This window comes from Myotis yumanensis, unplaced genomic scaffold (genome assembly GCF_028538775.1).
Source record: "Myotis yumanensis isolate MYYU_CA2020_CCGP unplaced genomic scaffold, mMyoYum1.0.hap1 SCAF_5, whole genome shotgun sequence".
NCBI classification, from domain to species: domain Eukaryota; kingdom Metazoa; phylum Chordata; class Mammalia; order Chiroptera; family Vespertilionidae; genus Myotis; species Myotis yumanensis.
In genome coordinates this window covers 64,482,194-64,498,412 of record NW_027223756.1, presented here as the reverse complement: position 1 = coordinate 64,498,412, position 16,219 = coordinate 64,482,194, and the positions used below count along the sequence as shown (strand labels likewise).

Below are 16,219 nucleotides of genomic sequence, written 5' to 3'. Positions count from 1 at the left end.
TGAAATATAAGACTCAGAGCTTACGTGGTATATTCAGTTTACACTAGTGTGCTGAAAGCAAGAATAATTCAGGAGATGCTCAAAAACAATACTTTAGCACTGTTTTAAGAATTGTGACCCAGGAGTAGATAACTGTTAGGAATAACTGTAAGTCAATATGCATAGACCAGAGCAAACCAAATTAGTACAATATATGAAGACTTTTTCCTGACGCACAGCATTTTTATCACTATTACCAACTTTATAAAAGAATAAGAACAAAATAAAGCATATATCATAATAAGAACAAATACATGTGTTTAGTGCTTAATATGGACTTTATATATAATATCTCATTGACTCCTTATAAAAGCCCTATGTTGTATTAGTTTTAGCTCCCTTTATTTAGACTTGAAACTTTGTCCTCTATTCACATATTAATTCTCTGTAATATTGCCTTTTTAAATTTTATGTTTTTATTGATTTCAGAGAGAGGAAGGGAGAGGGAGAAAGAGACGGAAACATCAATGATAAAAGAAAATTATTGATTGGCTGCCTCCTGCACGTCCCCCACTTGGGATAGAGCCCACAACCGGGCATGTGCCCTGACTGGGAATCAAACCATGACCTCCTGGTTCATGGTCAACACTCAACTACTGAGCCACACTGGCCAGGCTATCATATTACTTTTTATATGCCAATCTACCAAATAATGTTTTTGTTAAAACCATCACTCATTTGCAGAATATTCAGTTTGATTGTATTTGACCCTCTATGAAACTTTCTGCTGTTGACCGTCTTAAAGTTTTTGCCTCTTTGCTTTGGTGGAATCCTGTTCCAAGGCTTTCCTTCTTTTTCTCAGTTTTCTAGCCTTCCCTGGAAATGTTTGCCCTCCCCAGGGTTATTATTATTATTACTAGTGACCCAGTGCATGGATTCGTGCACATTGAAAGGAAATTAATTAGAAGGTGGCCAGCGGGGTGGGACTGGGTGAGACAGGTTGGACACTCCCTAGATCCAACCTCCCGAGGTCCCTCTCCAGCATCTGTGGAGTGAGTGGGGTCCCTCTGGAAGGTGGGGTCCCTCAGCCTGGCCTGCAGATATTGGGCCAAAACCAGCTCTCCAATATTCCCCGAGGGGTCCCGGAGTGCGAGAGGACACTTGGCAAAGTTGCTGTTGTACAGGGTGTGGAACACAAGTACAAGCGTGCAGTAAACAAGATTTGGGGCCAACAGTGCCCCATCAACAACATAACCCAAGGCTGAAGGTGGTATTGCACAGCGCCACAAGGAATCGGGCTCCCTTCTCTCTGGTTTAGGGGTGCGTCACCCGAGAACCGCCACTGCCAAGTTACTGCGGCTTGGCAGCTCCTGCATTGAGCATCTGCCCTCTGGTGGTCAGTGCGCATCATAGCGACTGGTTGGATGGTAGGAGGGACACTTAGCATAGTAGCCTTTTATATATATACTAGAGGCCTGTTGCATGAAGAGATTCGTGCAATAGGCCTTCCCTTTCCCTGGCTGCTGGCACCGGTTTTCCTCCAGCACCCAGGACTCAGGCCTTCGCTCTGGCCAGAGCCTTCAGTCTTTGCTCCTCTGCTATGTATGCAAATTAACTGCCATCTTTGTTGGGTTAATTTGCATACTCTCCTGATTGGCTGGCGAGCGTAGCAGAGGGACAGTCAATTTACATGTTTGCCTATTATTAGGTAAGACTAGAGGCCTGGTGCACGAAATTCCTGTATGTGTGGGGTCCTTAGGCCTGCCTGGCGATCAGGGCCAATCTGTGGTGTGACTGGTGGGACGACCAGGGCCCTGCTGGCACCTGCCTTGGCCTGGTGTTGCCCACTCACCAGCTCCCCCATCTCACTGCAGTCCCATTCTCGTTGGTGCCCATTGGGGCTGGCAGCACCTCCACTGCCGCCTGCTGCCAGCACCGCATCACCAACGACCGCCATGTTTTGGGTCACCCCCTAGTGGTCAGTGCATATCTAACTCCCAGTCAGTAGAACTCCCACCCATGGGGAAAATTTGCATATTAGTCTTTTATTATATAGAATAGATTTTTTTCCCCCTACACTCTAAGTAGAATTATTGTTGATATTTTGGGTAATATTTTCAAGGCTCATTCATGTTGTAACATGTATCAGAATTTCATTCCTTTTTATGGTTGAACTAGTGGCCCAGTACACGGATTCATGCACATTGAAAGGAAATTAATTAGAAGAAATATTTTAATATCGCTAGTCACCCTTTTCTCTATAATAGAAGTGTCAACCAAATTCATGATCGACAATGACAAATGGAAACACACACATGCGATTGGCGCCAGCGAGAGCTTTATATGTATCGCGCATGCGCGAGTGAACTTAGCCTTTTCTAGATATAGAATAAACGTGCTTAATTAGTCCTGTTTTCTGATTTAGCTAAACTTTTTCCAGCCCAGTGAAGCACCCCAACTTCTCTTTCAGGTAATTGTCAGCAACACAGCAGTAAATATCAACACGAAGCACATTATTATTGTAGATCACTCACAGAGAAGAAAGGATAAAATATTTAACTGCAGCAGTGTTTGACTATATTCTGTGCAGTGAGAAAACCTGAAGTCATTTTCAAGGTCCACCATTTCTTCTTTCTTTTTTTTTTTAAAAAATATATTTTATTGATTTTTTTACAGAGAGGAAGGGAGAGCGATAGAGAGATAGAAACATCGATGAGAGAGACATCGATCAGCTGCCTCCTGCACATCTCCTATGGGGATGTGCCCACAACCCAGGTACATGCCCTTGACTGGAATCGAACCTGGGACCCTTCAGTCCGCAGGACGACGCTCTATCCACTGAGCCAAACCGGTTTCGGCCACCATTTCATCTTTCTAGTTGGGTCAAGTTTCTAAACTTTCTAAATCTCCATTTTCTGGCTAATGAAAAGAAAATAGGATTCCACTGAGTCTCCTATCTACCTACTCCAGGACTTCTGTGAGGTCAAATGAGATGAGGCACAGAAAAATGCTTCACAGAAATTTGGTTAAAGTATGAAATGTTTGCACCTGGCTATAAAGCAAGTTGTATTCCTGGGCTGAAGAAACTGCAAGGAGACTAGTTGTTGCTAGGGATAGGAAGCTAGGAGTGGCTACGTGGTGTTATTACCCAGCACCCACAGAGACCATTTCCAGGCTGGACTGGGCTGTGGACTCTATTTTGCACCATGGGGTTTTGGCATTGTGGGCTGCGATTTGGTGGGGTGTCACTTCAGGGTGGTGGCAGGGCCTACATCCCACTTTGGGGAAGCCGAGTGTTGCTTTGTGGGCACCAGGTCAGCGGTGCCATTTCTCTGTGCACGTCATGGCAGCTCCTGTGTTGAGCATCTGCCCCCTGGTGGTCAGTGCGCATCATAGCGACCCGTCGTATGGGCAGAGGAACACCTAGCTTATTAGCCTTTTATATCTATACTAGAGGCCTGTTGCACAAAAAGATTCGTGCAATAGGCCTTCCCTTCCCCTAGCTGCCGGCACCAGTTTTCCTCCGCCACCCGGGACCCAGACCTTCGCTCCGGCCAGAGGCGCCTCCAAGCCTCTCGCAGCTATGGCAGCTGGAGGCGCCTTCAGTCTTCACTCTGCTGCTTCGTGCCTACGTATGCAAATTAACCACTATCTTTGTTGGTGGTTAATTTGCATATCTTGCTGATTAGCCAATGGGAGGCGTAGCGAAGGTATGGTCAATTTCAATCTTTGTCTATTATTAAATAGGACTAGAGGCCCGGTGCACAAAAATTTGCAGTCCAGGACCCCTTGGAGGATGTCCACCTGTCGACTTAGGCCCACTCCCCGGGGGATCAGGCCTAAGCTTGCAGTCAGACATCCTTCTGGCAGCCAGGGAGCCCTCGGGGGATGTCCGACTAAAGGCTTAGGCCCCCAAGGGATCAGGCCTAAACAGTTAGTTGGACATTCTTAGTGCTGCCACGGAGGTGGGAAAGGCTCCTGCCACCACCTCTGCGCTGGCGAGCCACGAGCCAGCTTCTGGCTGAGTGGCACTCCCCATATGGAAGTGCACTGACCACCAGGGGGCAGCTCCATGCATTGAGTGTCTGCCCCCTGGTGGCCAGTGCGCATCATAGCAACCGGCCATTCTGCCATTCAGTCAATTTGCATATTAGCCTTTTATTGTTATCATATAGGATGTCCCTATTTCCCCCCTTTTGCCCCCTCTACCCAGCTCTTGCCCCCCACTTCTCTCTGGCCATCACCATACTGTTGTCTGTGTCCATGGGTTGTGCATATATTTTCTTTGGCTAATCCCTTCTTTAAATTCACTTCGGGTCCCGGGCAGAGGGCAGGCGGCTCCTGGGGCTTGCGGGGCCAGCGTGCCTGGGGCCGGGGACTGGATCATGTCCCAGGCAGCAGGCAGGCAGCTTCTGGGGCTTGTGGGGCTGGTGTGCCTGCGGCCCGGGACCGGATCCAGTCCCGGGCGGCAGGCAAGCGGCTTCTGGCGTCGCCCACGGGGGCCTGGATGGCAGCTCACACTGGCGGCTCACGCTGTCCCGCCCTGCCTGCAGTATGCAAATTAGCCACCATCTTTGTTGGCAGTTAATTTGCATATCTCGCTGATTAGCCAATGGGAGGTGTAGCGAAGGTTCAGTCAATTACCATGTTTGGCTATTATTAGATAGGACTAGGGGTCCAATACATGAATTCATGCACTGTGAAAGGAACTGTGGGTTGCAAGGCTGCAGTGAGCACTGGGTTGGGTCTTGGCCCATCCACCATGCCTCCGTCCAGCCCCTCCCACTACGGCCTCCAGTCCCCTGTCTTCTGGCAGCCCCACTCCCGCCACCACCACTCCCACGTGCTGACAGTGCCAGCCCCACTCACACCTGCTGATAGCACGGAGCAATTGGGCCTGGCACCAGTAGCAGGTGCGAGTGGGGTCAGCACCGGCAGCAGGTACGAGCTGCAGCTTTAGTGCCGACAGTAGTTATGAGTGGGGCCAGCGCTGGCAGCAGGTGTAAGCACTCAGCAGGGCTGCGACATGTGGGAACAAAGAATTTTCAGTAACCACCGGAGGCTCGCTCCAATGACAGCAACTGTTGCCCAACTTAGTATGGCGCCCCTGCTCACCTGCTCCACCATTCCACCGCAGCCAATGCCTGCCATCTTCCACATTCTGCCTCCTGCTGCTGACACTTACCATGTCCTGTGCATGTGCCCTGGTGGTCAGCGCACATCATAGCAACCGGTTGTTCGGTTGTTTGGTTGTTCAGTTGTTCCGCCGTTCTGTCTATTTGCATATTAGGCTTTATATATATAAACATAATATTCAAAGTGTCCCCTTGGGAGTTCAACCGACTAGGAATTTGATTGCTTGCAATGATGTGCGCTGACCACCAAGGGGCAGCGTGGAATGAAGGAAGGCCCAGGCCGGCAGCTGGCAGCCACTAGGGACCTTACCCCTGCACGAATTTAGTGCACTGGGCCTTTAGGATATAGATAATACTTCATTGTATGTATATACTGCATCTTGATTATTCACTTATCTGTTGATGGATACTTAGGTTGTTTCCACCTATTTCACAATATTATGGCTATGAATATAAACTCGAGGCCCGGTGCATGAAATTCGTGCACTGGGGGGGGGGGTTGTCCCTCAGCCCAGCCTGTACCCTCTCCAATCTGGGACCCCACAGGGATTGGGCCTAAACCAGCAGTCAGACATTCCTCTCACAATCTGGGACTACCAGCTCCCAACCGCTCACCTGCCTGCCTGCCTAATTGCCCCTAACTGCTTCTGCCTTCCAGCCTTATCACCCCCTAACCACACTCCTGCCAGCCTGATCAATGCCTAACTGCTTCCTTGCCGGCCCGATCACCTCAACTGCCCACCCCTGCAGGCCTGGTTCCCCCCAACTGCCCTCCTCTGCTGGCCTGGTCACCCACAACTGCCCTCCCCTGCCAGCCCGGTTGCCCCAACTTCCCTCCCCTGCAGGCCTGGTTCCACCCCAACTGCCCTCCTCTGCTGGCCTGGTTACCCACAACTGCCCTCCCCCGCTGGCCCGATTGCCCCCAACTGCACTCCCCTGCCGTGACCCGCCTCCTTCATCATGACCCGCCTCCTCTGCTCGAGGCAGCGGAGATGTTGGGACTGGCCTCCTCTGCACTGCATGGAGTCACATGACCCCAGGCCTCACTGCGTGAAGTGGCCGCCTTGCTCCGCCTCTTCTGTGCAAGCGGCCATCTTATGGCGGCCATATTGTGACAACATTGCGTGTGAGGGTGCGAGGACCACCTATGCTTTTATTAGTATAGATCAGTGGTCGGCAAACCACGGCTCGCGAGCCACATGCTGCTCTTTGGCCCCTTGAGTATGGCTCTTCCACAAAATACCACATACGGGTGTGCACGTACAGTGCGATTGAAACTTTGTGGCCCATGCGCAGAAGTCGGTTTTCGGAAAGGAAATAGACAAAACAAATATACAAGACAAGTGTGGATGGGAGAGTTGGAAGGGGTCGACCTCAGTGAACGTACCTCAATCAGATTGAGGATGTTTTTAGCAAAGGCGAGCTTAGGAATACCCTAATTAAATTAATAACAATGTACCTACCTATATAGTTTAAGTTTAAAAAATTTGGCTCTCAAAAGAAATTTCAATCGTTGTACTGTTGATATTTGGCTCTGTTGATTAATGAGTTTGCTGACCACTGGTATAGGTGATTGAACCTAGCGAGTCTTCACAAGTGGAGGGCCATGCATGTTTACATGACATGGATAGAAACATTTATCAGGAAGCACCATCGTATCTACTGGAAGGCTCACCATGTGGGGGAGATAAGCCTTTGTATTGGACATATTTGAGTTAATTTCTGTAGTTGTCACAATCAAATTCAGATATGAAGTAATCACTTAAGTTCCATTATGAATATTAAGATAGGTGTATATTTTGAAAAAAAAATGTCATGTAACTGTGCATGGGAAGTCTTCATTTTCTAGGGTTTTAGGGTTTTTTTTACTCTCTCTTTGATTCCATATTCATTTGATTGGGAAAATATTACCTTTTTTTTCCCAATGGTGCAGATATGTTCAGTGTTAGCTTATATAATCCTTAATGTATTTGACTCTGGCACTCCAAAACCATCTGCTTATGTTTTTTAAGAATCAATTCATATGTTGAAGTTTTTATAAACATCAAGTTTAGAGTAGCTGTAAAATGTAGGTAAATTAAATTTTACTTCACTGTCTATAATTTGGTAAATGTTTGCTGTTATTATGTGCCTTATTTTCTCTAATTACTATACATTGTCTGAAGATCATATGAAAGAGAAAGTAAATTCCCCAAGCTTCTCTAGAGTAATTGCTTATTGCTTATGCTTAATTTTATGTTAGACATTTATAAAGTGTGTGTATATATGTTATCTACCTTTCCATATATGGAAATATATTAGGTCTTATTTAATATAAGATGAACTATCATCTCTTTTTATTTAATTATTCGGATTTAGATTTGAAGTTTATGACCTAATTCATTTTGTTTTGGTTTTTTTGTTTTTTTAAATATATTTTATTGATTTTTTACAGAGAGGAAGGGAGAGAGACAGAGAGTCAGAAACATCGATGAGAGAGAAACATCGATCAGCCGCCTCCTGCACATCTCCTACTGGGGATGTGCCCGCAACCCAGGCACACGCCCCTGACCGGAATCGAACCTGGGACCTTTCAGTCCGCAGGCCGACGCTCTATCCTCTGAGCCAAACCGGTTTCGGCATACCTAATTCATTTTGATTATGTTAAAGGCTATATATAGATAGAATAGTATTTTATGAATTTTGAGTGATTTAAAATAAGGAAGCTGAAGCCCAATACAATCTATACCTAGTACATTTTTGTACATATCTGAGTTCACTATATAAAATTAAAATCATGCCCTGGCTGGTGTGGCTCAGTTGGTTGAGTGTTGTCCCATGCACTGAAGGGTTGCCGAATGGATTCCTGGTCAGAGTACATAACCAGGTTTCCTGGTTGTTTCCTGGTCAGGGTGTGTGCATGAGACAACCAGTCAATGTTTCTCTCTCACATCAATGTTTCTTTCTCCCTCTAAAATAAAATAAAATTTATTTTTAAAAAATTTATAAAAATTAAAATCAAAAGACCTGACCTTGATGCCTCAATGCTGAGTTTGACTGTATATACTAACAACCCAATTTGTGCCAAAACCTTATTTCAATAACAAATATATAATGTATTAAGTTATTAAATACCTTCCTAAGTTTACATATTCTTAAAATCTATGTCTCTTGATATAATTCAAATTTTTTATAGAATTCAATTTTTACAAAGTTTTAAAATTAAAACATTTGGAGATGGGCCAAACCTCCGCCCCCCCCTACCCCTCGAAATATAATTAGCTATTACTTAGTAGGTTTGAAAACATTTTTGTACCATAGTTGAATATAACATAATATTTTGTATGTGCTTTTATCTGTTTTGCGTAATCCAAATTTTATTTGATTATCTCATTTTCTCTGTGTAATCATTTACATGTCTGATAGTTTTTCTTTTTCCTTCTGAGGAACATATTACATAATGTGTTATATAATATACATAGTTATATACATATATTATTTTTATAGTTTGCTACTTAGTAAAAGACAAGTTGAAATATTTTCCTTTGGCTTCTTGTCTATTATTAACTAAAGTTTATTATGGTTTTTGGGAAGCATAATAATAATGTTTAGCAGTTCCCATGCTTTTATGATAACAATTCCCAACCAACTAGTAATTTGTGTTTATATAAAGGTAAAGCAATTATTGGTAAAGTTATATTCTGACGTTTGAACTAGCAAGTGCTGCGGAAATGTCTGTAGAGAGCAATTAAATAGACACAAGGGTCTTTTTGTACTGCTGATGGAGCTCTTTGTACTTAGTGACTGAGCTGTTTTGATCCTGTTAATGTTAGAAGAGAAAGAATATTTCTGCTGCTAATCATTGAAGCCTTTTTTATATCCGGCACTGAATATGTTCTTAAAATTGGCAATAAACATACCCCTGCACACATTTTTTTCTTTCCCTAGGACTACAGAGTTAATATCTTCCTGAGACAAAAATGGAACGATCCCAGGCTGAAGCTCCCCAGCGATTTTCGGGGCTCAGATGCCCTGACAGTGGATCCCACAATGTACAAGTGTCTGTGGAAACCTGATTTGTTTTTTGCAAATGAAAAAAGTGCCAATTTTCATGATGTAACCCAGGAGAATATCCTCCTCTTTATTTTTCGGGATGGAGATGTCCTTGTCAGCATGAGGTACTTTGATGTTTAATATTTGTACATTTATATTTTCCTTTTAAAATCAGCATATCAGGGGGAAATATGTTAAATGACTTCTAAGACCTCTGTTTCTACTTTCAGGTTATCTATTACTCTTTCATGCCCATTGGACTTGACCTTGTTTCCCATGGATACACAACGCTGCAAAATGCAACTTGAGAGCTGTATGTAAAGCGAAACCCTAAATGACTATAGGAATAAAAATATTTAAAATTTCTAGGCAGTGCATTCTACTAATATCTTAGATAGCAATGGTAAAAACGAAGGCTTTTGATTACAAATAGTCATTAGAATAATTTATTTAAGGAAATTATCGTTAGTCTCTTACTATATTAATTTGTACTAAAACAAATCCTTTTGGTACTATACTAATTTTGTATTACAGTTAAATTGATGTAGGTGTTCACTTCTAACTTATTCCAATTGCCGTCTTCATTTGAAATAGTAATGTAGGCAAGATAAAGGAGAAAATGCTTTCCTAATAATTTTCTGATATTAAAACCACATTTTTAGAGCAGAAAATTTGAAAAACATGCAAAAAATATTATTTAAATCCTACCAAGCATTCATTTTTCTATCGGTGTATAAACATAATTATTATTATTATTTTTTACAAAATTGGATTCTCTGTTTCTACGATCAGATATATTTCATATCATAAAATGTAAAATAGGTGCACTAATTGAAATGGTTACCTCTAAAAATATTAATTTGCTATAATACTTGACTTTTAAAAATAAAATTCAAAATATTAACACTAAGCCCTAGCCAGTTTGGCTCAGTGGATAGAGCATTGGCCTGTGGACTGAAAAGTCCCAGGTTCGATTCCGGTCAAGGGCATGCACCTTGGTTGCAGGCACATACCCAGTGGGTTGTGTGCAGGAGGCAGCTGATCAATGTTTCTCTCTCATAAATGTTTCTGACTCTCTATCCCTCTCCCTTCCTCTCTGTAAAAAAATCAATGAAATATATTTTTTAAAAAAGAACTCACCCATGCATTTAAAAAAATATTAACACTAATATAAGGAATCTTTAACCTGATTAGTTGTTTACCATAACCTATTTCTGTGGAGAATAATAATAACCTTATAGGCAAGCATATGCTTGTTGGATGATATGTTTTAAAATTAATGATTATTAGCTGTTTTTTATTTAAGTTACTAAATCTGGATCTTAAATTTGAATATTTATTGCTTTCTAACTATAAAATAAGATTTTGCAGATGTTAGTGTATATATGTCCACGTTGGTGTATGTATCACACATATGTGTGCTTGTGTATTTTCATTTAAAAACTCAACTATGTATTTATATTCCATTCTATTATCAGAAGAACTAAAATATTGCTTTAAAAACATATGCACTTGAGAGTTGAACGGTAGGTTACTATATGCTGTAAAAGCCCATATGATCCCTGAGTCGTGGCCACATTACTTAAGGCCAGAATGTGTGCTTCAGTATGCCATAATGGTGGCCACTGGAGGGGGTGGGGTGGGGGGAGGATGGGATTGTTTTATTGCTCTCCTGTGGCAATGCAACCCCTTTAGGGAAGTTTGTAGTTACTTCTTAAAAATGTTTTGGTGCTTATATTTATTTTAAATGTTCCAGGTAGTATATTGCATGATTTGAAAGCTAGTATCACTTATTTATTCCTTTTTCTTATTGATGACATTTCAGAATTCTCACATAACGTATATGACCCTAGGATTTTATATATAATATGCTGATTATTTTAACATGTTCTTTCTTTAAGACAACTATCTTTAACTTTTGTGTTAATATTTTCATCAGTGGCTATAGATATTACGTAATTTTAATAACAATTTCATGTCTCTTTTCTTATCGTTTTGGTGTTGAATATTTGAATTATTAAAATACTAAGAAAGCATTAATAATTGTATTTCAAACTAATATTTTTATTTATTTTTGTTTATAGTTGGTTACACAACTGATGATTTACGATTTATCTGGCAGTCAGGGGATCCTGTTCAGTTAGAAAAAATTGCCTTGCCTCAATTTGATATAAAAAAGGAGGATATTGAATATGGTAACTGTACAAAATACTATAAAGGCACTGGTAAGTAATGATCTTTCGTTAAACAAAACTAAATTCTATTTCAAAGATCTGTTTTAATATTAATATATGCTAAGGGCAAAATAGAAGAAAACTAGTTAAAAATAAGTTCAATATTTATTAGTATATCTTTACAATATTATATCTAAATTTCTCATAAAATTGCATTCACTAAAGTTTTTAAAAACATTTTTATTACTGGAGAATGTTGCCTTTTTTAATGTAATTCTGGGTAGGAAGAGGTTTTCAGTTTTTTATTTTAGTAATATGAACTTAGCCAGGTAGTGGTTTTCTAGATGTTATGAAGAAATTCTACTTTTGGCAAGATTCAATTTGGGACCAAACATGTGGATATGAGCAACATAATTCATTTATACTCATCTATTGTCTGTGAGCAATTTTTAGGTAGTGGTTGACCAATATTATTAGTTGTAAAAAGCATTAATCTTCATGCTGTGCAAGAAGCAATGAGTGTGTGAAGTAATTTGACATAAGTCAATATTTTTGTATGTTTGATATTATTGGCCTAGGTTATGGAACAGCCAATTATGAAAAGCACAACAAATTAACCTCATTCACTAATTACCTCAAGCTTTTACAGAAATAAAAATACAGTAATCACTACTCAATACTTTTATAATATGATTAGTCTTAACCTTTGAGTCTCTACTGATAGTTATATGTTACTGAGTGATTTTACATATTAAATATGTTATTATTTTGATTAGCAATATAAATAAAAAGTGATTGAATTTTGATTATTACATTAATACTAATAATCAGTTTGACTTGTAAATACCACACAATTCTAATTACATTTCAGGAAGTAAATCAAGACAAAGATATTCAGGGATAGATATAAAGTTTACATTTATGGCAACATCTATGTTGACTGTTCAAAAATAACAATGTATAGTGTAATATATAGAATCCAGCAATATCAAATGTTTGAGCTAAAGTGTTGCCATCATGACATCATCAAGAACAAAATATAGCCCTAGCCGGTTTGGCTCAGTGGATAGAGCGTCGGACTACGGGTTCGATTCTGGTCAGGAGCATGTACCTTGGTTGCAGGCACATCCCCAGGAGGGGGTGTGCAGGAGGCAGCTGATGGATGTTTCTCTCTCATCGATGTTTCAAACTCTCTATCCCTCTCCCTTCTTCTCTGTAAAAAATCAATAAAATATATTTTTTAAAAAAAGAACAAAATATAATTTAAAATATTTCTGTTGATATTAAAATAAAAGGTAGAGTGACATTTGCATATTAAGAGTGTTATAATAAATGCAACACTAGGCAACTCAGAGATAAAGTTAGTTTAAACATCTGTTGTTGTTGATCTTCAAATAAATGAATAGTCCTTAGGACCTACTTACATATAAATGGTATATAGTCAATTTTTATATAAATGTTATATAATTTGTTAATTTAATAACAGATTATTAAATAGTCTGGGGGCTATTTACATATATTTTACATTATTTATTTACATAGAAATGTTATATAACCTGTTACTTTATTTAAAGGTCAATAACAACAGATGCTTAAACTAACTTTGTCTACAAATTGGTTAGTGTTGCATTTATAACACTGCCAGAGGGGAGGGGAGTGATGGGAGGGGTGAAAAGGTAAAGGGGAATAAGAGGTGCAAACTTCTTATTATAGCTATAAAGTCAGCAGGTCAGGGGGATGTAATGTATAGCCTAGGGCTGTAGTGGGCAAACTGCGGCTCGCGAGCCACATGCGGCTCTTTGGCCCCTTGAGTGTGGCTCTTCCTAAGCCTTAGGAGTACCCTAATTAAGTTAATAACAATGTACCTACCTATATAGTTTAAGTTTAAAAAATTTGGCTCTCAAAAGAAATTTAAATCATTGATATTTGGCTCTCTTGACTAATGAGTTTGCCGACCACTGGTAGTGAATATAATTCAATAAGATTATAATAACTTTGTACTGTGACAGATGGTTACTAGACTTATGGTGATCACTTCGTAAAGTTTATAAATGTGGAATCATTATGTTGTACACCTGAAACTAATACAATATTGACTCTCAACTATACTTTGATAATAAAAAATAATTACCGAGTTTTTTGAAAGGCAAAACTGAAAAAGTGGTCATGTAAGTACTCAATGAACAAATCATAGACACATAGAATTTTAAATATAGAAAGGACCAGATTGATACTGAAATAAAATAACTGAGATGCAGGGTGACTGAATGTCACCAGGCAAATCAGGGTCAGCCATAGCCTAGGCATATAGTATAGTATTCCTTCTCTCTATACTCCCCATTCAAATTAAGGAGACTGACTACAGTTTTAGGGATTTTTACAATTCACCTAGTAATTATAATAAAAAAACCTTGAAAGTCAAGAAAAATCATTTGAGATGGTTGTGAAAACACATATTTAGCAGATGGCTTTTTGAGTTCTGGCTCTATTTTAGGCTTTGTTTTAACTGCTTTGTAGGAATTCTATGACTTAGTCCTCACAACAATGCTCTGAGTTTATTACTTTTACCTTATTCTCCCCGTTTACACATTAGGATAATGAAGCAAAGAAGCTGCCCAAAGTCTACTGTTGCTAAATGATGTCCTGGGATAGTGAGTCTGACATCACTACACAACCTGTGGAGTCAGTCCTATTGCACTTTGACAGTACTTACCCACATCCAGATTATATGCTTAACATTAACAGTCTATTGTTTATAAAAAATGTAATATGTTTATTGAAGTTTTAAAATTCATCTAGAGATGAAAATAAAACTAGTAATCTTATTTCTAATTTTAAGTAATAGCATAAAATTAAGGACCAGCATTGAAAATTATGGGCCTTTTAATTTTTTTTTAACCTTTAATTCCTTCATTTAAAAGTCCCCATTTGGGGATTCAACAGTGAATAAAAGAGAGAATGATATCCTTTTATAGATTCATACTCTAATATGGTTAAATAAATAAACAGATATAGTTAATTTTAGTTCTGAGAAAAAAATGAAAAGGTGTGCTGTGGTAGAGTACTTGAAGAATTACTCAAATTTATGATAAGTAAAGCATTTTGTAGAATTTTTTGTTATCATAAATAAGTCCCTGCTCTCTCATTAGTTACAGAAAAAATGATTACAAAAAACTTAAGGTTAATATAAAAATATTTGGCATCGTGTTTCAGTAAACATGCTTTATCAGCATTTACATGAATCATATGAATATAAGTAAATCATAAATTAATCTTTGCATAACATTGAGAAATGTATTTAGAAAAATAGAACATTCAAAACATATGGAATGCTTAATCAAGTAGTGAAAAGATATAGAGAACAACATATATATAATAATGGCCTACATATTCCTTAATGTGTACAGAAATATCAGAAATAATGAATTGGCTTTAACTTGATTAAAAATTGTTTTAATAATTGTAGAAATTGCAAAGGTGGAGAAATACGTGGGAAAGCAAGTATACAAAAATACTTAAATTGGAAGCCTGAGTGAATAATAATGAAATGAAATCCCACAGGAAATAGAAAATAAATTGAATTTGCCAATGAACATTTATATCAATTAGCTGCCCACCTGCCTCTCATAAATGTAACAGTACCAGGAAGAGATAAAAAAAGGTCAAGAAATGTTTCTCATAAAAGTTTATGGAGCAAATCGCGATAATATCCAAGCCTGTATTTTACTGCCAAATGTGTCCAGGTCTTGGGAAGCTCCCCCAGAGGTGCCTTCCTAAGGGAACGTGGTGGAAACTTGTTTTAGAATACAGGACTCGTGTTATTTAGGCTGTCATTTAAACACGGTGGGAGGGAATGCAAAAATTTGTCTTAAAGCGAATAACTCTATAGTAAATTGTCATATTTCTGACTACTTGGGCTACCTAAAAATACATAAGCACATTGTGTCATTCCCTGTTTCTCACATACTAGATGAATATAAAATTAACTTAAGTGATACATTACAAAGCCAGGTACTTCAGAACCACTTGTGGGAAATACTGTGAGCTTCTTAACCGTAGCATATTGGATTTATGAAAGATTATATTTTGGAAAATTTGCACGTGATTGTTAGTTAGAAACATATGTTCTTGTTTGTCTGGGCAGGAAGTTAAGATGAGTGGCTGGAAACAGAAAAGGGAGGGACATTTTTTTTATTTTATTGCCTTTTGTATCTTTTAAAACCTGTGTCTAGTTTTCATGAAATTAAAATTTGAAAAGAAAAAGAACAAACATTCTGCATTTATTGTTTTTTGATAATATGGAAACATGTGGCATAATTAGAATTTGCTTCAGCCCAAATCAGCTATTTATTGTTCTTACATGTTAGCTCTAATGATGGCAAATTTTGTTATAAGTACCATTAATGAATAAATATGAAGATTGTTCTAGTGTCAGAAGTGTATACATTCTTCATAACCAGGAAAAAATAGATAAATATTACTTTTTAAATGTAAAATAGTAAAAAGTAATATTGTCCTTTTCCTATAATTATTTTATTTATTCATTGTTAATTTATTTGTTTCAACATTTATAAATAACAATGTACAGTTTAGGCTGAACACAACTGAAGATATTTTAACTTCTTGGTATTTGTACATAACCTTACTTTGGTTGAATGGTAAATGACATTTTTATTTAAATTTAGTGCTTTAGGCATTAAATATCACACTTAAATTGCTGACTGAAAGCACTAAAGCATTTAAAAATTAAATACAAACATCTGGAAATATTCCAGTGTTAGGAGACTATTTACGTCACTTATTTTCTGTCTCAAGTCAGCAATGGTTATTATGAGGCTGCTCATAATTTGTGATTAATTTGGGGAAACTAGTTGATGTCATGGCAGCTCCAAAATTAAG

At 38.9% G+C, this 16,219-nt stretch overlaps 1 protein-coding gene across 1 annotated transcript in view; it reads left to right on the top strand.

Moving 5' to 3' along the window:
- GLRB (glycine receptor beta) overlaps positions 1-16,219 on the top strand; it is a 53,239-nt gene that overhangs the window by 27,034 nt on the left and 9,986 nt on the right. The window contains exons 5-7 of the mRNA XM_070415414.1: positions 9,042-9,271; positions 9,377-9,459; positions 11,231-11,371. Coding sequence (XP_070271515.1) covers positions 9,042-9,271; positions 9,377-9,459; positions 11,231-11,371 — 454 coding nt within the window. The remainder of the gene's footprint in view (positions 1-9,041; positions 9,272-9,376; positions 9,460-11,230; positions 11,372-16,219) is intronic.